Below are 21,742 nucleotides of genomic sequence, written 5' to 3'. Positions count from 1 at the left end.
AATTACAAGACGGGAAGAGTGGAAGTAAACCTTTGGGGAGTGCGGGAGGGAGGCGCCGGACAGTGAGGCAGGCCTCGGGGAAGGACAGCAGGCTAAGAAACACACTAGCCACAACCAGTTGCAACGGTCTATGGGAAAGTGGAGTTGGGACTAGCGGCACCCCACATGCGCATGTGCGGCCTCCGCCCCCGCCCGGCGCACCTGCGTGCGCGTGCACGAGGGGGTCGGAGCGGAAATGGCGCCGCGGGGCCGCGCGTCCGGGCGGCGAGCGGAAGTGGGTGTGAGAGCGGAAGTGGCCGGCTAGAGCCGGGGGCTGGGCGGGGATCGGGCTTGTCGGTGAGGGTGCAGCGGCGGCGGCGGCGGCTCGGCAGGCGGGTTCAGGCTTCGGGGGCCAGGTCGGTCGGGTGGGTGGGTAGGTGTCTCCACAGTCAGTGCGTGCGCGGGTCAGCGCGCGCGTGTTCCCTTACCCCCACCCCGATCCCTTTCCCCTTCTCTCCTAACCTCCTACCCCACCCAGCTCCCCTCCTCAGGGGGCAGCAGGGCCGCTCCCTCCGTCCTTTCCTCCCTTACCCACCCTCACCCGCCCTTGTTTCTCCTTCCCCTGCCCGGGGCAGCCGCCGCCATGATCCTGCTGGAGGTGAACAACCGCATCATCGAGGAGACGCTCGCGCTCAAGTTCGAGAACGCGGCCGCCGGGTGAGCGCGCGCCGGGGGCCGGGGGCTGGTGGGTGGCGGGGGAGGCACAGTTGACCCCTGCTAATCGTTCAGCCCCCCAGACATGGAGGAGGGAGGTGGGAGACCTGGCAGGGTGTGGGGACTGCCCAGGCGGTGTAGACGTGGGCGGTGATTGGGCGCGGTGGGGTGAGGGGCAGAGATGCGTGGGGAGAGGCTCAGAGGAGGGATGCGGAAGCAGTGAGTGGACAGGAGTGCGCGTGCCAAAGTGCAGGAGACCTGTGGGACGTGAGGGTAGCTTGGGCCAGAACTCTCGCTGGAGGATCCCATTGCCCTCTGGAGCGAGCAGGGGACCACTTCCCTCTGTATTCCCCGTCATTGTTCAGAACCCGGAGAGAGCCCATTTGGGATTGGGTTGGAAGGAGTTTTCAGGAATTCCCAGGACTGGAGGAGGAAAGAAGATGCAGGCCCAGATCACCACCAGTCTTCTCGCTTCCCACCCCCCACCCTCGTCTAAGGGAGCGGGAGGGAAGACTGAAGGCAGGCCCAGCCTTGCAGCCGGAAAACCCGATGATCTCTCTAGCTTACCTTCCCTGAGCCCAGCTGTGAGAGACACTGGCCATTTTGTTACATTTCTCAAGCAAAGTTAGTGGTCCCCCACATCCACAACCCTTCCTTATCGCTCGTCTGAGGTTCTAATAATCCTTTCCCCACCCGCTGTCCTCTATCTGGTTGTTTATCTTTTAAATTTTTATACCATACCCCTGGTCTGTGATTTCTTCTGCAGTAATTCTGGCCTAGATACACAGTTAAAAGCCTCCAGAGTCTATAAAGTTCTTAGATGAAACCTGTTTTTAACCATTGGCTTCTTTAAAAGTGGGCTTTAGGACATGTTTCAAAGGCACCCTTCTCTGTCAAACACAAGAATCAGTAGAAGACAACCTCTTCCCCCAAAGCTGCTTTGCTTTTCTAATATAATATTTAAACCAAGGAGTTGGTTTTAGCTTCTAATTTTTGGTGGCCTGTGACCAGTCCCTTTGCCTCATTTCCCCATCTGTGAGAATGGGGCTTCACATCTTGCTTACACAGTTGAGGAAATAAGTGCAAACCGTTTCTGGTGAACTGGGAACTAATAATAAGAGAGTATGTGCTTGGAGAGCCACAGATGGAAGAGGATTGGTGGAAGGGAAATTCTAAGTGGACATAATGAACTTGTGGCTTGGAGGCATTAAAAAAAAACTTATAACCCACTGCTTATTGAATATATTGTCTCCTATCTCTTTTATAAGGCCACAGATTTTATCTGTAAAACAAAGCACAGCGTTTCTTGAAGTAACACATACAGTGAGCAGTAGCTGCTGTTTCCTGCCAGGGACTGCAGTTGCTTATATTTTAGGCCAACTTGCTTCGTGTCTTAAGCCTCACTTACCAGTTGCTTTGCATTTTAAATGTTCAAACGAATCAGCTTAGTGGCTTATTTTGGGTGATTGCTGTGTACTTTTTTGAGCAGTGTAGCACATAGGAGGAAGTTAAATTAACTTCTGCATTTTCACAGCTGATCTCAAGTGAATTCTCAAGTTTAGACCAGCAAAAAATGAGACCTGGGTGGTTATAAGCTGATCTACAAGATAAATGCCTGTGCATTTCAAGTAGAAGCATGCCTTGTACTGCAGGAGTACCTTCACAACTACTTGTTTGTTAATAACTTGTGATTCTGAAATGTAGCCTATTACTCAGAGCTTCGACTCTTCTGCTTTTAGAACATTACTCTTAAAAAGAGCCACTAACCATTTCAGTGGGAGTAAAGTAGGCATTCAAGTCTGGAAGGCATAAGTTAGAACTTCTGGGACTTTTTTTTACAAAGTATATGTTGTAGCAATGTTGACTATTGGGGCAGGGCAGCAAGTTTTGGCTTTTATTCTGGCCCATCTTCCCTTTGAGGTGTGTCTTTAAGTAAGTGGGCTCAAAACATATTCTGCTGTAAAGCACTTTGAAAATCTTTGAAAAGAGACTATGATATTCAGCCGAGGAGGTAGGGCTTTCCTGGGATTGCAAATGTAACACCTAGCAGAAGCCTGTTTCTAGACGGAGTGTGAATTTCCAGGCATGCCAGTAAGGTGAGGCAGCAGTAAAGTAGTTAAGAATTTATCAAGGTGCATGCCTAGCCAGAACTTCCAGAGAAGGGTAACTAGTGTGATAATCATAAACGTTTGTAGGGTTCTCCCAGTGCTCAGCACCAGGCAGGAACAGGAAAGGGGGACCTTTCTGAGAGTATTGGCAAAGTTACAGAGGACCAAAGGGGTGACACGTGTTGGGGTGGAGATCAGAGAAAGATTAAAGAAAGGCAGTAGTGCTGAAGAGAAACCCTGGAGGTTTGAAAGGCTTGGCCCTTGTGGGAACCTGCTGGGAGAGGTCAGCTCCACCCTGCTTTACACTTCTCAACAAACCAGTTGGGGAAATCAGGTTCTGAGCAGCCTTCCCCAGAGTGAATCTTCCATCTTCACAATGTCCAATAAGGATAGCCAGTAACTACATGTGACTAGTTAAGTTTAAATAAAAATTAATTAAAGTGAATTAAAATTAAGCTTCTCACACTAGCCACAGTTCTAGGGCTGAGTTGCCACATGTGGCTAGGAGCAGCTGTATTTGGGTAGCAGAGATGTAGAACATTTCCATTATTGCAGAAAGTCTGCAATTGGAAATGCAGCACTGTTCCAGCTACTAAGAACATAAGCATGAGATAGTCTTAAAAATAGTTCTGTCGTATATACTTCAGAATACAGTTAGAGTAATTTTCCTTTTGAAGTTGATCTTATTTTAAGTGCCTCTCAGAGCATGGTAATGGATTTATGGCGGGTCCTTCTCTATGGGCCTCTCATAGTGTACCCATGCCAGAGTAAATTGCAGCCTCGAACCATTGCCCAGCCTCCTTACCTGTGGGCTGTGAGCACTGAAGGGTGTTATACAGTATGAAACAGAAAAGAGTGATGCCTCTCATATCATCCTGCTGGGTCTTCTTGCCTGTGACATCCTACTAAAAGTCTAAATTTCCTTCGAATAAAGCAGTTCTGTCATCTAAATTGTTTAAGAATACATTTGGGGACTTCCTGGTGGCACAGTGGTTAAGAATCCGCCTGCCAATGCAGGGGACGCGGGTTCGAGCCCTGGTCCAGGAAGATCCCACATGCCGCGGAGCAACTAAGCCCGTGCACCACAACTACTGAGCCTGCGTGCCACAACTACTGAAGCCCGCGTGCCTAGAGCCTGTGCTCCGCAGCAAGAGAAGCCACCGCAGTGAGAAGCCCGCACACCGCAACAAAGAGTAGCCCCGGCTCACCACAATTAGAGAAACCCCATGTGCAGCAACGCAGACCCAACACAGCCAAAAATAAATAACCTAAAAAAGGAAAAAAAAGAATACATTTGGTCACGACACCCTTTTAATTTGGAGGCAGTTCCGACAAAGCCTAAGATTCATTCCAAACGATTTACCTTTTTTTTTCTCCTACCGCCCTCCTGGGAAGGTGGCTTATTGGAATGATTTCTGTATCCTCACAGAATGATAGTTATTGGTAAATTGTCTTCCCAATTCTTAGCCTCCAAAGGATTCTTTTAAGGATTCTTCTTAGCCTCCAAACTAAGAGACGGTGACTGATTAAGAAGCTATGCTGAACACTGAAGATAACCTCATGTACAGGTCTTGTCAACAGCATTTTGTTTTTGTTTTTTTTAATCATTTAGGAAGTCTTACCCAGGCCCCCAATTAAAGCAGAAGTAATCTGGCAAATTAATTTAATTCTTTTTTTAGTATATACACACCAAGAGCCTTTACAGCCTCAGAAGCTAGGCTTGTCGACTTAGCTAGAGTCCAAAATTGAGGAAATGCTGTCAGATGCAAATTGCTGTTGATTTTAAGTGCATGCTGGCTCCTTGCCACAGCTGTGCATATTGTGGGGAGCTGTGGTTCTCTGAGGGGGAGTGAAGCTCAGTAAGCAGGCTGTGCCAGTTGGGGTGGGCGAGGACTGTGGGAGGAGAAATTTGAGAAAGGAATAAATTAAATCTTGCTGATACCTTGTTCTCATTCCCAAATATGCTGCATATGTCCTCAGAGAGACATACTGGTTTGAAGTGATTTGGAATTAGGACATTGTTTAAGCATTTAGAAGAAATTGGATGTAGTGGCTGACTTGCTGAGACGATCTAGTTGGTCTTTTTACAGGTCACTGTAGTTACACACTGCTGCCCACCCTCTGGCTGCCTTGGGACCACTTTGGGCATAAAGCCCCAGAGCTGCACTCCTTACATGTGTACCAAACCTGTGACTCCTTAGGGGCAGGGCCTATGGTTTCGTCATCTTTGTTTTCCCAGCATTCTCGCTGTGTGTATAGTCAGCTTAATAAGTGTTTTCTTGAAGCAATGGATGAAGCCAGATAGAATGGTTCTTAGTTTCTTTAGCAGTTTATCACTTTTCTGACACTGTGTGAATCAGCTTTTAGGCCCTCTTTGTTCTCCTTATTTTGAGACGTGGCTTAACAGAGAGTAGGACCACCCACCTCTTACCTAGCATGATCCATTTTTCTAGGCTTTGCTCAAAAAGGAGGATGGGAGCCTTAGAGAGGACTTAAAAGAGAGTAATCAAAAACTTTATGGTGAGATGATGAGCAGAACTCAATAATTCCTCTAATTCAGCTTATGGAAGGGATAACTAGAAGAGGGACATAAACAACGGGGAACTGGATGCATTCGGGAGTAAAAACTCCAAAACCCTTAGTGAGAAAAGAGGATTGGATAATAACAGTTGCCAGGAGTTCTTTATTGACTGATTAGTGACATTCTAGAAGCTTCCTTAGAAAAAGGATAAAAGGAAATTTTTTTCTAAAGGATTTTAAGAATGACTCTTGAAACCCATCTGAATGAATTGAATATGTTTTAGTGTCTTGTACTGTCCAGTCAGTAACCCTGAGGGCTTATCCAGGGAGCTTTAGTCTAGGATTCCAGACATTACGACAGTCTGACAGTAATATGGTTCTGTTTCTCCTTGTTGTGTTGACCAATTCCTGATACTGGGAGTTACCACAATCCCAAAACCTCTCTCGACCATGACTCTGAAGTCTGATCTCCTCTGATTCTACCTAGAAGAAAAACTAATTCATTGATCACTTTCTATGAACCAGGCACTTTACTATAAGCTTTAACGTGGTTTTGTTCCATTTCAGAGTGTGCCTGGGTGACAGACAGCAGTTCCAATAATACAGTTGACAAAACTGGGGCTCTTGGGAGTTGGAGAGGGAGTAGACGTATGTATTAAGCATTGTACAGGCACCCTTCCCCGGTGATTCCTGGTTTGTCACACACAGAACATGACCATATCTGTGGCACATCTGGGTAAATGGTCTACCCTAGAGATCCTGCCTCTGGGCTGCCCTAAGGGCTGTGGGGATCATTATCTCAGCATATCTATAACCTAGTCACAAGACCCTGATTGGGAAACTTTGCTGTCCCCATAGCATCTCGGTTAGTCTTCACAACAACCTTGTGTGGTAGATGCTTTTAATCTCCGTTTTCTAGAAAAGGAATTTTAGGCTTGCAGACATTTGAGTAACATTGCCTGTGGTTACATAGCCAGTAAGGGACAGAACTTGAGGTGAAGAGTCAACTCTGAAAGACACGCTTTTTCTGTGATTAAACTCACCCCCAGCATCTGAAACTTTAGCAGACAGTCGAACAGAAAATAACTTAACGATTTACCTTTTGGCCTATTAAATGATACACTTTCTCCCAGACCAATCTTATTCCCCTCTAGCTCCATGATTTTAAACCACAAAAGTAAATAAGAAACACCTGGTCTTGGAATTGAGTCTCGGCCCTGTTGTGGTGTATTTCCCGCTCCGTGCGGTCTCCGTGTTGGGGCACAGAGTTCTCAGACCTCTGACTCCCAGCTGACGCCTCAGGAGGACTCCTTTGGCCCAGTGCTCTCTCTCAGCAGCCTGTCTCTCTCCTCTACAACCTTTATGCAGCCATAAATAGTAAGCTAAAATATTAATGGCAATGATTTGACAAATATTCCCAAGTCAGGCAGCAAACCACGTAGTATAGATCTTAGAGACTTCTCCCAGTGGGGAGCTATGCTCAGGGAACTTTACGGCCTAGAGAAATGCAGAATTTCAGACTCAAAATGTTGGAACCCTAAGGTTTTTTATCTATACTTGATTTTTCTCGGTCTGTTGATGAAGTGAGAAAGTGAGGAACTCAGTCCTTCCTTGGCTGAATTAAAGCCTAAAGGTTAAAAAAAAAAAAAAACCAGCCGCCTACTAAGTGATACAACGTGGCCTTTTATAAGCCTCCACCCTGCCTCTTTGGCACAGCCAGCCTTCCTCTGGAAAATGTGCTTCAGTGCTTCCTCCCGTTGTGCAGCCTCTTAATATTTCACTCAAGTGGGCCGTAGATTAACGTGTCTACTTCTTCCTTGGCTCCTGTTTTCTAGAAGTGCAAAATGGTGGTTGGCCATTCATTGCCTTAGTCTCCAGGCTACAGTTTCAAATGAAAGATCAGAAACAACTTAAATTTTTATACAGTTCTTTCATCATATTCCGAACTCACTGCTTGTCCGTAAACCCACTTGATGCTTCGATTCTCAGACACCCAAAATACTTTTTCTAAGTCACATATGGATGGCTTTGAAGAAACAGAGTGGAACTTTGTATGTGATTTGTATAGGCTGATTTTACAACAGGGCTAACATATGCTTAGGAGAGGCCAGTTTCCTTGAAAGGCATTGTTTAGCTCTGCTGCAGCTTTTCAACAGTCATAAACCACGTTATCTATTCCATTATTTCCCAGCAACTCTGGAGGGTAACTCAGTCTTTGTTCCTTTCACAGGTGAGGGAGCGGAGATAGTAAAAGAGATGCGCACTTAATCGTGAGGTCTTGAGCAAGCTAGGCAAGAATAAATATGAAAATGTGTATATCTTGTCTGCTGGCCCATAAAACAAAGTGGAATCATTTGAGTTTTAGGGTGTTAGCTGATAAAACGGTAGAGTCTTCATTCGTTTCCTACCATTGGGCTTTGAGGAGAAGCGAGGAAAGCATGTAAAGTAGCTTTTCACTGGAGGTTAATTGACCGTTACTGTTTATAGCTAGGATATATGTCATGCTTTCTAGGTAATAACTCAGCAGCATTTATCAAATAGAAGCCCATGTTCCAGGCTCATCTGGGAATCGCCCAGAAGGTGTTAGACTGTCTTTGCCTTCCAGGATAAGTTCTTCTGTGTCTGTTCTCTTGTTTTATCTTTAGCAGTTGTGAGAGGTAGGTAGGATCATTTGTGCTCTCCCATTTCATAGATGAGTAGGCAAGAAAATGAAGGCGTGTAGTGTTAATTTGTCTGAAAACATGGTCCTGAAGAAAAGGCTAAAGTTGGAAAACAGGTGTCTTAACTGTTCTCAGTGATTTCGCAGTGTTATTTTGTGCTACACTTTATGGAAGTACACACTGGAATTTAAAAACAAAACCAAAACAACTAGGGTGGAACCAAAGAGGGCTTCACTAAGGAGAGTGGTGAGTACTTCGGTCATATAAGGGAGAGGGAAAGATGTGTAGGAAGACTAACAGATTGTCTTTGAAATGGAATAGAACTGTATCGTTTATGGCCTGAAATCATCCTTTCACTTAAGTAAATTTAAACCATTCTGTGCTCTGTTTAGCAGTTTTCCTGCTGAGTGCATTACCTCCACTGAGTATGTCCCGTGGGGGAGGGATTGACCAAAAGAGGGCATTTTGTGGGTCACATATACAAACGTGTCTATCATGGTCTTAAGGACTTGAGAATTGAAGGTGAGCACAACCACAGCAGAGATTCCAGCTGCAAAACAAAAGCTTTATCTGTCCTGCTTCCTTTTTTCAGTCCTCCACCCTAAATAACTCCAGAGGTTTAGATGCATGAGAAAATGAATTGTGTACCTGGATCAATGGTAAGTATAAGATTTTTACAGGATGGTTCGATCTTAAGTAAAGCTCAGGAGGCTTTTGCAAGTCCCCTTGAAGGCAAGCAGCAATATAGTTATATTGTTTTTTGGCTGCACCATGCACCACGCAGAATCTTAGTTCCCCGACCAGGGATTGAACTCGTGCCCCCTGCATTGGAAGTGCAGCGTCTTAACCACTGGACCACCAGGGAAGTCCCAGCAATATAGTTATCTTAACTAAAGGACTTGTTTTGTTTTGCAGAAACAAACCAGAAGCTGTAGAAGTAACATTTGCAGGTAAGTGCCTTTATCTCACCTACTAAGAAGAAGGCACAATATAAAAAACAGAAAATAAAATTCTTCCTAAAACAAGCTTTTTAGGGCTACTATCTTGATTGTCTTTGTGTGTGTGTGTGTGTGGTCTTTATTTTAGATGATTATTCCATGGATTTAGTGAGCTATATAAAGTTGCCTGCTGATATCTTAGAAGTTTGGGTTTAATTTTGTGGTACAAACTAAGGTTTTTTAAATTTGGAAATATTATGTTATTATCTTTAACCATCATCTTAGTTTGCCTAGCACTAGAGGAGTGGGGAATCACAAAAGTGCTAGAGACCTGTTCCACAAGTCAAAGAGAGATGTTACTGCTTTCTTTTCCTAGAAAGAATTAGGTATTGATACTACTCACTTGCTGTGTGAACTTTGAGGAGTTGGACAGTCATGCTCTGTAGAAATGAGGGTACTTGGCTAGATGATCTTGGAACACTTTTTGCAGCTCTGAAGTGCTGTGACTTGGAGGCCAGGCACCATCCCCTTCCCCTCATACTAACTAGCAATGCCAGATCTCCCTAAAGTAATTACACTCAGCACCTGGTTTCAAGAACTACAAGAGAGGGGAGGCCTGTGGAGTACAGAAACTTAAGGGATAACCAAATGCAGTGTATGGGCTTGTTTGGATCCTAATTCAAATAAGACAACAATTTTTTTTTTTTGAAGCTGAAGTCTTTATTGACAGGATCAACAGAACATGCGTGGCAGAGTTGGCCACAACGTCCCAACACAACACATTCTGACATTCAAATTAGACTTATTTAAATGTGGCTCCTTTTGATTCCTTCAACTTGGTACTATGATGATTATCTGTGCACAGGGATTCTATATTGAAACAACCTCACTAACATCACCACTGTCACTCAGTTTTTGGAAACTAACAGCTTGGTCCAAATTTTAAAAAAGGTAATAGGCTAAAAGACAAAAAAAAAAAAAAAAAAAAGTCAGCTAAGCTATCAGGCCTAATCAAGAATGGCTTAATATTATTCATTCTCTTCTTTGAACATTTTACATAAGTAAGACAACAATATTTTTTTTTAAATTCTTGAGACAATATTTCAGTGCTTGACTGGATATTTGATATTAATAAATTGTTTTTTTAAATTTAGGCATGACAGTGGAATTAGGGTTATTTTTTTTTTTTTCAACTGTCTTCTTTACCTTTTAGAGATGTATTCTGAAATATTTACGGGTGAAGTGACATGTGCGATTTGCTTCAGAATAAATCTTTGGGAAGGGGTGTGTCTAAGTGAAACAAGATTGGCCATATGTTGATAATTGTTGAAGCCATGATGAGAATAGGGGTTTGTTATACATTATATTTTATGCATGTTTAAAATATATCACAATAAAGATTTTTTTAAAAAATTCTTTCAGCACCAAGCTGTGATTAAAGTAAAAATAGCTTTGTAATTTTAGAAAAGAGCAAAGAGGTAAGTACTCTGTAATTCTATCTCAGTGTTTCTGGTAACTTTCCACATGGATTTAAAATAAATGCAGTTTTACTTTTATGCCTACTTGTAAGGGAGACTTCCTTGTGGCCTGCAACATGTAGGCAGGTACTTTGAGATATTATTCCCTATTCCCAAGTTAAGCAACCTTATTTGCTTTTCCTTGCAGATTTTGATGGAGTCCTCTATCATATTTCAAATCCTAATGGAGACAAAACAAAAGTAATGGTCAGTATTTCTTTGAAATTCTACAAGGAACTTCAGGCACATGGTGCTGATGAGGTAGGTTCCACATCACTTTTCCTTGGGACTCTTGTTTCCTCCTCACCTTTTCTTGGTAGCTTGCCACTCCTAGAAGATCCACGGCACTGAGTCATCCCTACTGGCATGGGCCACTCTGGATGGCTTGCTCACCTAACCAGGGGCTCTTGACTCTGTTTCCCATAGTCGTAAAGAAGGGTGTTTCCCAGAAAGAGTTTTGGTTCTTTGCTTGCCTGCTTTTTACTCTGAAGAAATAAAGATGTTCTCTAACCAATGAAAACAAAAACAGCTTTAGTTCTCAAAAAATGTAGCAAAGAATGCTTTTCCTTGACCAATACAAAAATAGCTATCACAAGACTGAGATGGGTTCTGTTCTATTTCTGTTACATTGTGAAGCAGGTGTATAACCTCTGACCTGTTTCAAGTTTACAATCTTAATTTCTCATTTTGGAAATTTAGGCACAAATCTGCCCTTTAAATTTTTTAGTTTAATGCTCTTTAGAGCTGGCCTCTTTAAGTATCTGCTCTTCTTTATGACTACCTTAGGGGAAATAAGAAAGGGTGTCCATGCGTTATGAAACTCTTGATGGCCTGCTTTATTCACTGGCTTCTTTCAGTGGGTTTGGTTCCTGTTGAACTATGTTTGCTCTGGGGAGAGCCATTTATGGAAGAAAGAAAATGCTATTACACCAGTGTGTGCACGTTGTGGTTGGGTCTCAAAGCAGGAAGTATGACTCAGTTCCTGAATCAGTTTTCAAATATCTTTTAGTTCTAACAAAGTAGGTTCTCCTTAATCTGGTGAATGAAGATACGGTCTGGTGAATGAAATCAGATATATTTTCTTTCTGATTAAGAGTAGTAGCTTTTGACTTATTTAAAATTTATGTAATGAAAAAGGCTGTTTGCAAAAGAGTATAATCAAAATCTTAATAATAAAAACTAAAATTGATGTTAACCATGAAGAATACCAAGAGCCATACACAGTCACTTCCCTTACTTCTTCATATGTGATTGGTTTGCCCTGTAAGTTCAAGGGTAGAGCGAAAACCTTTTCTGATTTGCCTCATAAATTCAAGGGAAGAAGGATGGTTTAGAGAATTTGTATTCAGGGTTATTTTACCTGAAAAGGAAGAGCTTCAGGAGAAAGACCTAGTCTTTTAAAGCATTTGAAAGATTATTAATTATGTAAGTGATACCGGCTGACTCTTTACCAGATGAAGAGCAAGGGGAAACAAATGGCATTAAGCTGGCCATGCATTACATGAAGTAGAAGACAACTACCTGGAAAGAACTGTTGAACGTTTGAACAAACAACTAAAAAATTGTGTGATCATTCTCCCTAGATAGTCCTCTCTCTTTAAAGATCTAGGTGCAATAAGAACAATCCTTGGGAGGGAGAGAAAGTGTTAAGCTAGATTTCTTAAATCTCCTTTCCAGTCTGTGCTTTCCTTATAGTAGAACTCCAGAACACATTGCTATTCTCGTAGGTACCACAAGGGTCAAAGAAACAGCCCCACCCACTCAAGTGGGTGGAGTACGTAACATTCGCAGTGTTGGGGCAGAGTGCACAGTAAATGGCTCCCTGGGTTGGTTAAACAGTGACCAGCCTGGGATAACCACAGGAAGCTTGTTACTTTGTCACAGGCCCTTTTTCAAAGTAGAAAGCCTCAGCCGCTGGGGTGGGAAGGTCTGATCTTCTGGTGGCTGGTTGGAAGAGGGGGCACAAATTGAAAAGTGAATCATGGTTAAAAGTTCAAGTGAAGTCAGCAGGGAAGCGCTGGCTGGTTTTGCCAAGAGGAGGGAGCAGAGGAGTTGAATGTGGTGTAATTTTGGCTCTAAAGACCTCTTAGATCTGAGAGTATTAACTTGGTAACTTGGAATTAAACTAAATCTTAGGTGCTGTGGTTTCTCCCACATCTGATTTTCCCTTCCTCCAAGTACACACAGTACAGAATTGTAGCTAGTTAAAATTGTTAATGGGATATGTGTGTTACTTTTTTTTCCCCCAGACAGTTAAGGAGAAGTGGTATATGGGACAACTGAAGGTCAACAGACTCTTATGACCTTGAACCTCTCCCTTTAGTTCGTCTTCTGTAAAAGAGATACCTTACAGTGGCTGTATGGTCACCAAATAGGAACTACAAGTGGCATTATTTATCTTTTACCTTTATACAAAAAGTGTGGTCACTGATTCATGCGGTGAGGTCCACCCTATTATCCAAGTTTTGCACGTTGAGAATTTCTTCCAGCTATAGGATAATGGTTGATATGTGGAATACTAAAGAATATTTAAGAATGGGGGGAAAGAACCTACTATGTGATAATTTTTTTAAATGGGACATGAAATAAATGGTTTGCTCCTGGTTTGTTGGTTTGTTTGTTGTGTTTGCTTTAAATAACCTAGCGAGTACATTGAAAATAAGATTAGAAGAAAAGCATCGACATTTGCTCAGATCTGTTATGAGTCCCCGGATGTGGGAGATGGGCAGTGAGACCACAGGAGTGAACGAGACAGAGGCCCTGCTCACATGGACCTCCACTCTAGCGCTGCCTGTGTTCGCAGTGCTTTTCACTGGCTAGTGGGATCCTTTAAAACACACATGCCACTCTTACAGTTAAAACAAGTTTGTACTCTTGTTTATTTTTAACTTGGTAACTTGTCTTAGATTCAGTGCCTCTTTTTTTGGTATCCCAGAAAATGCAAGAGGATCATTAGTGTGTTTGTGGTGGCATAGAGTTAGAAATTGGATGCCTAGAGACAAAACCCCACAGCCTGTTATACTACTGAGGGTTAATATATTGGCCTCAGTTCTACCTTCCTATAAAATAGTGATGACACCTTTCCTTCCTAAGTGTAAGGTTTTAATGAGACTTAGTAATAAGCCCTGTCTGTGTTTTGCCTCTTAAACATATAAAGACTACTAAATACTGAGAGGTTATTAAATTCTAGTGACTTTAATATTTATTTATTTTCTCTCTTCAAATAACTGCCTTTCTACCGCTTAATGTGTCCCATATAACATTTAAGTCAGAACTGTTGCTTCCCGAATAAAAAGTTTGTTTCTTAAACCATGTCAGCCTAGGAGCAGTTTCTACCAGGGAGAGCAGTCATACTGGCAGAGAAAAAATAAGAAGGTGTGAAAAGGGCTCTTGTTTTATCATTTACTCCAAAAAGCTGGAAAGTAGCCAGCTGTAAGGATTGGTTTTGAGAAAAAGACATTTAGAGAGTACAAGCTTCTGTGGACCCACCAGCATAAATAACTGGCTAAGATTCAGTTATCCATTGCTTTTTGTCTTTTAAAAAAAGATGATGGTGAGCTAAGTAATTTTAAAGCATACAAGATAAGCAAGCTAACTGGAATCAGTTCCCGACAGTTCTGGTTTTATCTTGTCATGTAACGGGTGTGACTGAGTCCTAAAAGAGTAAAGGGTGAACGTTGATTGAAACACAGATCCTAGACCAACCTTTTGGAGTTAATTGCAGTTGTGCGAGTGATTTGCTTGGTAACTCAGATAAATCTGCTTCCCCCTCTGTATCCAGTTTCTCATTCGCCATTTGAAAGTTAGGAAGAACGCTGGCTTAGGAAAAGCTTAGCCAGCACAGTGCTTTGAAAATAATGAAATTATCAGGGACTTTGAATTAACCTATTTGTTTTTGTGTTTTCTAGTTATTAAAGAGAGTGTACGGGAGTTTTTTGGTAAATCCAGAATCAGGTACGTAGTAATGTGAGCAGCTGTGGAATGACATAGAAAGAGACCTGTCCTTTTTTGTGCTATGCTTTTTTTAGCCAAAGGATTTCGTTTAAATGTTAATTCATCTTACAAATATTTTTGCTTGAGTTCAGTTCCCACTTCAACTCTCTCCGTAAAAATAGCTTTCAAGGGGCTTTGCACTGTCCAATAATGGTACACATTATTGTTGTAGTCACACAGAGAATTGATGTATGCCATTTTTAACATTTACTGGATAAGGCCTAATGACTCTTCCTTAATGTTTCAGCCAGAGGGCCACCTTTGTTTGCCCATGGTGATTAAAATGCCTTTTGAGAAGACTAAGCAAACATTGAGTCTCCCTCCTAGCCCCTAGTAACACCTTTGTCTGTACACTGTACATTTGGAGAAGGAAAAGCGATATTCACAACTATTCTCACATTTTCAAGTAACAAAAATTTCAGCCCCTTTTATCTGTTCTTCTGATCAGTGATCTCTGCCTCCTTCATGGCCAGAGGTATTGGAAAGCACCATGGCTATCCTTGATTAGAACAGCTATGTTACACAGCTTTAAAGGAAGTTTAAAGTAGAAAAAAATAAACAGTATTTTTATCCCTATGATTGAGTGGTAGTTTCAAATTCTGAGGTGCCTAGCCGGGCCCCCATAGTCAGGACCAAGTTGTAAGACTGTTTGAACATAATATTTGTTAACTCAAATCCTATGACTGTGGTACCTTGACTAACAAATCCTTCTAAAAAGGAAGGTGTGTCTGTCTCTTTTAACAAGTTACTTTAAAAGCAACAACAACATGACACCACCTCACCATTCCCATTAGAATACCTTCCTGTGACCCTTATGTGCTGCTTTGGAAACAAAATATCTAATAAAGAAAAAGCGCCTTTGGAATGTAACTTGCTACTAGGAGTATTTATGGATGAGAGCTTTGCACTCCTAAAGAATACTGAAATGTGTTAATCCCCAAATTGATGGTACAAATGTATCTCAGAAATAAAAGCCAAAAGATAAAATAACACTGTAGGCTTTAAGAGGAATCAAGGAATTTCAGAAAGAAAGAAAAAAAAGAACTAGAGCAGAAAAAGCATAAAGGAACTCTCGGACTTGCTTGTCACCGCTCAGATCCTAAAATCTATCAGAACAAGCGGAGTATAACTCGGAGAGCTTATGTTTCTGTCTCTGGGCCTTTTCTTCCACTTCCTGTGCTAAAGCACACACTACCAAATTGCAGACCTTGTGTTCAGACAAGTGCAAAGTATAAAAACATGTGAAGGTAGCATGTCTCTTCCTCTTTTTCTATGGATTTATCTAGGCAAGTTTGGAAAACTCAGCAGGGCATACTAGATTTTTACTTTTCTTCATTTTCAGTATGTTCTGTTCATCATGTCAGAAGCCGTACTTAAGTCTGGCTTCAGTTATAGTTTTATTTAGTTTGTTTTATTTGGCTTCTTAAAACTAAGCAAACCTCAAGTTTAAATATTTTCTTTTTTAATCTAATCTTGTGGTCTATTTGTTTATCTGGTTTTCAGGTATCCAAAATGGAATGGTGATTGGTATTATTTAATATTGGAGTGCCAAAAATGTGCTAAGCACTGTCTAGAACAGAGATTTAGATAGCCAGCCAGTGCTCTCAGTGAGGATGGATCCAACAAAAAACACAGACCCCAGGAATGCTTTTGGGAAGAAATTAAATAGTAACAAAGTATAAAGGTCTAAGATACTTGGAAATGTAAAATCTATACAGTTCTGGCAAAATTATTCCCATCAGTTGTCTAGAATATGAAATGATCCTCGGTGATGTACAGATACTCTTGCAGAATCATCTATAGGCTTTTGCGCAGGTATTAATCACTGGATTATAAAATAAAGCATCCCAGCCTTGTTGGAATTTGTACTGGACACGCTATAAAGGAGGCAGAATAGTGTAGTGGTCAGTACACTCAGATTTCAGTCCCTGTTCTGCCCTGTTTATTGATGACCTGCTATGTTCCAGGCACTTTAAATACTGTGTGTTCTTTTAATTCTCCCAGCAGCCTCCCCCAACTCACCACCCCTTTTTTTAACAGATGCAGGAATTGTAGAAGTTAGGCAATTTGTCCAAGGCCAGAAGTGTCAAGGCCAGGATTTGGACCCAGTTTTTGTTCAGCTCAAAAAAGAGTTGCCTCCACCTTTATATCATGCTGCATTTGGCCTGGCACTTTGCTTCTTTGAACCTCTTTTTCCCTCTGAAATGAGAATAACCATATTCTGGCCTACCTATTTCGAGGAATTCTTTTTTTTTTTTTTTTTAATTTTATTTATTTATTTATTTATTTTATTTTTGGCTGCGTTGGGTCTTCGTTGCTGCACGCGGGCTTTCTCTAGTTGCAGTGAGAGGGGGCTACTCTTCATTGCAGTGCGCGGGCTTCTCATTGTGGTGGCTTCTCTTGTGGAGCACGGGCTCTAGGCGCGCGGGCTTCAGTAGTTGCGACATGCAGGCTCAGTAGTTGTGGCTTGCGGGCTGTAGAGCGTAGGCTCAGTAGTTGTGGCGCACGGGCTTAGTTGCTTTGCGGCATGTGAGATCTTCCCAGACCAGGACTCAAACCCGTGTCCCCTGTATTGGCAGGCGGATTCTTAACCACTGCGCCACCAGGGAAGTCCCCAAAGAATTCTTATGGAGATCAAATGAAGTCAAATATTTTAAAACACCTTGACAATTTTACAGGGTACACAAATCTATTGGGGAGGTATATGTACCCTTTTTTTTTTCCTTTTTAGGTTTTTTCCCCTACCTCCACCCTCAGGGTTTGCGATGGCATGTAAGCGGGCATATTTTATTATCAAAAAGCAACCCAACTGCTGGCTGTGTTGGCACTTGGCATGTTAAACCTCAGAGAAAAATATGTAACTCATATTATAGCTTGATAGCATCTTCAGCCCCCTTCACAGCTGTGTCTGGAACATTAAATTTCTAATGAAAGTTCCAGGATTATGACTTCCTCCTATTCCTTATTTGTAATCAGTCATCTTTGATATTGATTCAAATTTTTGCATAGTATCTGTTAATTAGCTATATATATATTTACAGTAATTCTGCAAGAATTAAGATTTTTTATTTCATCTCATTTGCCCTTTGAAGTAGATGGGAATGGACAGCTTTCTACCTGGGTTAAAAGTATAGACATTGAGACAAAATAAGATGTCATTAGAACCTGTAAAGTTTTTTTTAATATAATTGTTGGGTGTTTTTTTTTTCCCCTCCAGGATACAATGTCTCTTTGCTATATGACCTTGAAAATCTGCCGGCATCCAAGGATTCCATCGTGCATCAGGCTGGCATGTTGAAACGAAACTGTTTTGCCTCTGTCTTTGAGAAATATTTCCAATTCCAAGAAGAGGGCAAGGAAGGAGAGAACAGGGCAGTTATCCATTATAGGGATGATGAGACCATGTGAGTATAGAATTTGGTCCTGAAGCCTGGCGTGGCTGTCACGCGTGCTTACTGAAAGTCATTCGGCTAAGTCAAACCTTAAACTCTATTGTGTGAATCCCCCGAAGTGTGTTTCTCATAAAATTTTTTAACCCAGGATGTAAGTGTTAGGGGGGAAAGGCCACTTCTCCTTGTCTCCAGATACTGAAAGTTGGCAAAAGATGAAAAGAGAATCCAGTGCTTTCCTTTAAGGCACCACCATTTTGAGTCCCCTTCAGTAGTATAGCTGGATAATCGGGAGGCAGAGGGTGACTGTAGGTTCTGTGTTGTTGCAACTCTTGGATCATCTGCATGCTATGAGTCTCACAATATATAAAGAAATACATCCTTTAAAGTGGAATTCTGAGAATCACTAACTCTAGATTCCATGTCGTAGCATATAGACAAGTTAATAACATCCACTTTGGGTGATTTTCATCTCTTGCCTCACATAGGGCATGTGTTTATTATACTGACTTTGTTGGCCATAAATACTTAGTCTCACTGGCACACCTTGTTTTATGAATTAGCAGATTCGTGACTTTACCCTCCTACTTCACTTGTAGAGCAAGTTCTTGACAAAACCCTGTTCTGGTTCCATACTCACTCTCATGGGTTTTGTTTCCCTCAGGTATGTTGAGTCTAAAAAGGACAGAGTCACAGTAGTCTTCAGCACAGTGTTTAAGGATGACGACGATGTGGTCATTGGAAAGGTGTTCATGCAGGTATGGAGCAGACATCTTGGGGCGGAACCATGGCCTGGTGACTTACACCTTGTTATCAAAGCACACCATGAGCATAGAAAAGAACTGGCAGCTCATTTGATGCTGGAACTTGTTGAAGATTTAATTAAACAGCCCCCATCAAACTCACTGAATTTTTTTTCTTAGTGGGTTTAGCCCTTTTGCAGGACTGGACTAGAGGGTGAATTGAGTATTAAACATACTAACAAAATGACTGAATATTAAGCATCCTTCCTGCCGTGGGGTCTTTGATTTAAAGCTTGGTCACATTTCCTGCCCTCTTATGTTTCCTCAAGTTTCTAGCAGGGTCTACTGGCTTGGCTTAGTCCCAAATAAAGTCTTTTCAGAATGGAAGCTAGAGAAAATTCTTAAGTAGTAGGTAATGCATTAATAGGGTAGAGTTGTTGAACTGACAGTGAAGAGACGGGGTCTGAGTTTGACCGAGGTCCCCATGGAGGGAGTGCCTCCCTCAGAAGAAGCTCATCTACTAGAAGAATAATGGGGTTTAGCAGGACATTTTGTAATTGGATTTCTGGTGTGGTTGGACTCAGGTCTGACACAATACACCCGTTGTGGCTTTGTCATGCTGTCTGCTAACCAGTTGCTGGCTTTAGGATGTGAGAGCTCATTGGTGAGTGGTATCCTGGCTGGTTTCTTCTGAGATGGCTCAGCATTCAAAATCTAGTACAGTGGTTAAATTTCAAAAAACTTTTTACGTTCATTCTGTTCCTTAGCAGGGTGATGAGATTTAAGAATTCTGGGACAGAATCTCTTTTGCCAGGTTGAGTTGAAAGACAGTTGTGCTTAATATAGTGAGAATACTTTATGTGTAGCCAGTCTAAGTGACTAGGGAAATCTTCAAAAGGGATATTCTCAATTTGATCCATCTGTAGTGGCTTTTTGGGGTTTTTTTGTTTTTATAAATTTATTTATTTTATTTATTTTTGGCTGTGTTGGGTCTTTGTTGCTGTGCGCGGTCTTTCTCTAGTTGCGGCGAGTGGGGGCTACTCTTTGTTGCCGTGCGCGGGCTTCTCATTGCGGTGGCTTCTCTTGTTGCAGAGCATGGGCTCTAGGCATGCGGGCTTCAGTAGTTGTGGCTTGCAGGCTCTGGAGCACAGGCTCAGTAGTTGTGGCGCACGGGTTTAGTTGCTCTGCGGCATGTGGGATCTTCCCAGACCAGGGATTGAACCCACGTCCCCTGCATTGGCAGGTGGATTCTTAACCACTGTGCCACCAGGGAAGCCCATGTAGTGGCTTTTTGTGTTTAAGCTAATTAATCAGAACTAATTTTGTAGTCCCTGTGCAGAAAAATTGGAATGTTGACACAGCATTTGAGAGTACTCAAACTTACGAAAGTGTGTGTGTATGTACATAAATATATAGAAATGTATATCTTGGGTCCTAAATGTAAGCCTCAGGCAGGCATTTCATGTGTTTCTATGCAGAATTGACAGAGGAATTAAACGCAGTAGCTCAGAAATTGGGCTAAATCCAGACTGACAAGCTAATTTTAAAAGCTATGAACTATATATTTAGATTTGGCTGTTTTTTTACCAGTCTTGTTCCATTTTATTCCAGACGGCATCTTAACTTATTTTTATACTTTAAACAGATCTTATCTTGGAGAGTGTACTGGAGATTTGTTCCTTAGGAGAATTTTGTGTATTCTTTTTTGCATGTGAACTTAAGCTCTCCCTCAAAGTACATGTGGTAGGGCACTTGTCTAAAAGGAAAAAGAAAGTCTACATTTTTTTTTTTTTATAAATTTATTTATTTTATTTTATTTATTTTTGGCTGCGTTGGGTCTTCGTTGCTGCGCGTGGGTTTTTGTCTAGTTGCCGCGAGCGGGGGCTACTCTTCGTTGCGGTGCACGGGCTTCTCGTTGCAGTGGCTTCTCTTGTTGCAGAGCACAGGCTCTAGGCACGCGGGCTTCAGTAGTTGTGGCTCGTGGGCTCTAGAGAGCAGGCTAAGTAGTTGTGGCACACGGGCTTAGTTGCCCCATGGTATGTGGGATCTTCCTGGACCAAGGCTCGAACCTGTGTCCCCTGCATTGGCAGGCGGACTCTCAACCACTGCGCCACCAGGGAAGCCCCAAAGTCTGCATTTTTGCACTGACAGTTTCTCCAGTGAGTGACGGGCCTGGCACCATGTGAGAAGGCAATGCTCAGGAAGCCATCCGCCCTGCCTCCCTCTCCAAATTCAGAGACTGGGGTAATTTATTTGAAATGACCGTAGAAACCTGGACTTATTTTGCTGGTTTTCCCCTCCAGAGTAAATCATCTGATCATTGTCCTGGGCCTAGTTGTTTTAAATTTCTAGGAGAAGGGAGAACAGTGGATGCCCAGCACAGAGTGTTGTGACCTGGGGAGGCTGTTTGAAGTTCCTTGTGGTCACTAGTCTTCTTGCTGTGGGTCTTTGTTTTCTCATTCTGGCATGCACCTCCAACCTGGTCAGAACACAATCCCTGCTTTTGTAATTTGGCAGGCAGACTTGGAGGGATGCTTATTGCTGCCATAAGGAAAAAAACAGGGAGTATCCATTACCCACTCATAAGGATGTCCTAGTGCTCGGCTTTGGGGCATTATCTTTGTAGGCATATGAGCTGAGCACCAGGGAAAATCTGGTAGACATCCTCATTTCAACGCTTATTACGTGAAAAGCAATAGGAACAATAGTTACCCTTTTGGACACTGGAGTATGGTGAACTAGGATTTTTTTATATTATTAGATCTTTAAGTTAGTTCAGTAAGTAACTAAGAGAAGTTAAGTGGAAACCACTGGTTCCTCCATGTTCAGAGACAAGACAGAAGCAATTTGCCTCTGAGGCAATTGTGAAGATGCCCCTTTTGAGGCCCCTTGCTGCCTGTATACATGTGGGGTTATATCTATAGGATATTTTCCTGAACTGGGAACACTGATTCAAAGTGAGTAATTTTGGAAGGTATTGCCAAACTCTTCTCCATAGAAGTTGTGCCATTTTCCCTCCCACCACCAGTGCATGAGAGTGTCCATTTCCCCAAAGTGTTGTTGAACTTTTGGATTTCTGCCAATCTGACAGGTTAAAAATGCTATCTACTTTTCTTATGAACAAGGTCAAAACATCTTTTTTTATGCTGAAGGCTATTTTTTTTTTTTCCTGTGAGATGTC

General features: G+C 42.2%; 1 protein-coding gene and 1 non-coding gene across 2 annotated transcripts in view; both read left to right on the top strand.

Moving 5' to 3' along the window:
* The first annotated feature begins 286 nt into the window (after window positions 1-286).
* ARPC2 (actin related protein 2/3 complex subunit 2) overlaps window positions 287-21,742 on the top strand; it is a 29,976-nt gene continuing 8,520 nt past the window's right edge. Inside the window, exons 1-7 of the mRNA XM_068544476.1 lie at window positions 287-395; window positions 615-696; window positions 8,897-8,931; window positions 10,585-10,697; window positions 14,345-14,390; window positions 17,647-17,833; window positions 18,483-18,576. Coding sequence (XP_068400577.1) covers window positions 623-696; window positions 8,897-8,931; window positions 10,585-10,697; window positions 14,345-14,390; window positions 17,647-17,833; window positions 18,483-18,576 — 549 coding nt within the window. The 5' untranslated portion in view covers window positions 287-395; window positions 615-622. The remainder of the gene's footprint in view (window positions 396-614; window positions 697-8,896; window positions 8,932-10,584; window positions 10,698-14,344; window positions 14,391-17,646; window positions 17,834-18,482; window positions 18,577-21,742) is intronic.
* Window positions 3,506-3,642, top strand: LOC137765531 (small nucleolar RNA SNORA42/SNORA80 family). Its single transcript, XR_011074183.1, has one exon. It is a non-coding gene; the product is annotated as a small nucleolar RNA SNORA42/SNORA80 family (small nucleolar RNA).

The sequence above is a fragment of the Eschrichtius robustus genome, chromosome 5 (assembly GCF_028021215.1).
Source record: "Eschrichtius robustus isolate mEscRob2 chromosome 5, mEscRob2.pri, whole genome shotgun sequence".
In the NCBI taxonomy this organism is placed as follows: Eukaryota; Metazoa; Chordata; class Mammalia; order Artiodactyla; family Eschrichtiidae; genus Eschrichtius; species Eschrichtius robustus.
The sequence above is the reverse complement of the archived record's forward strand: the minus strand, read 5'-3'. Positions and strand labels throughout refer to the sequence as shown.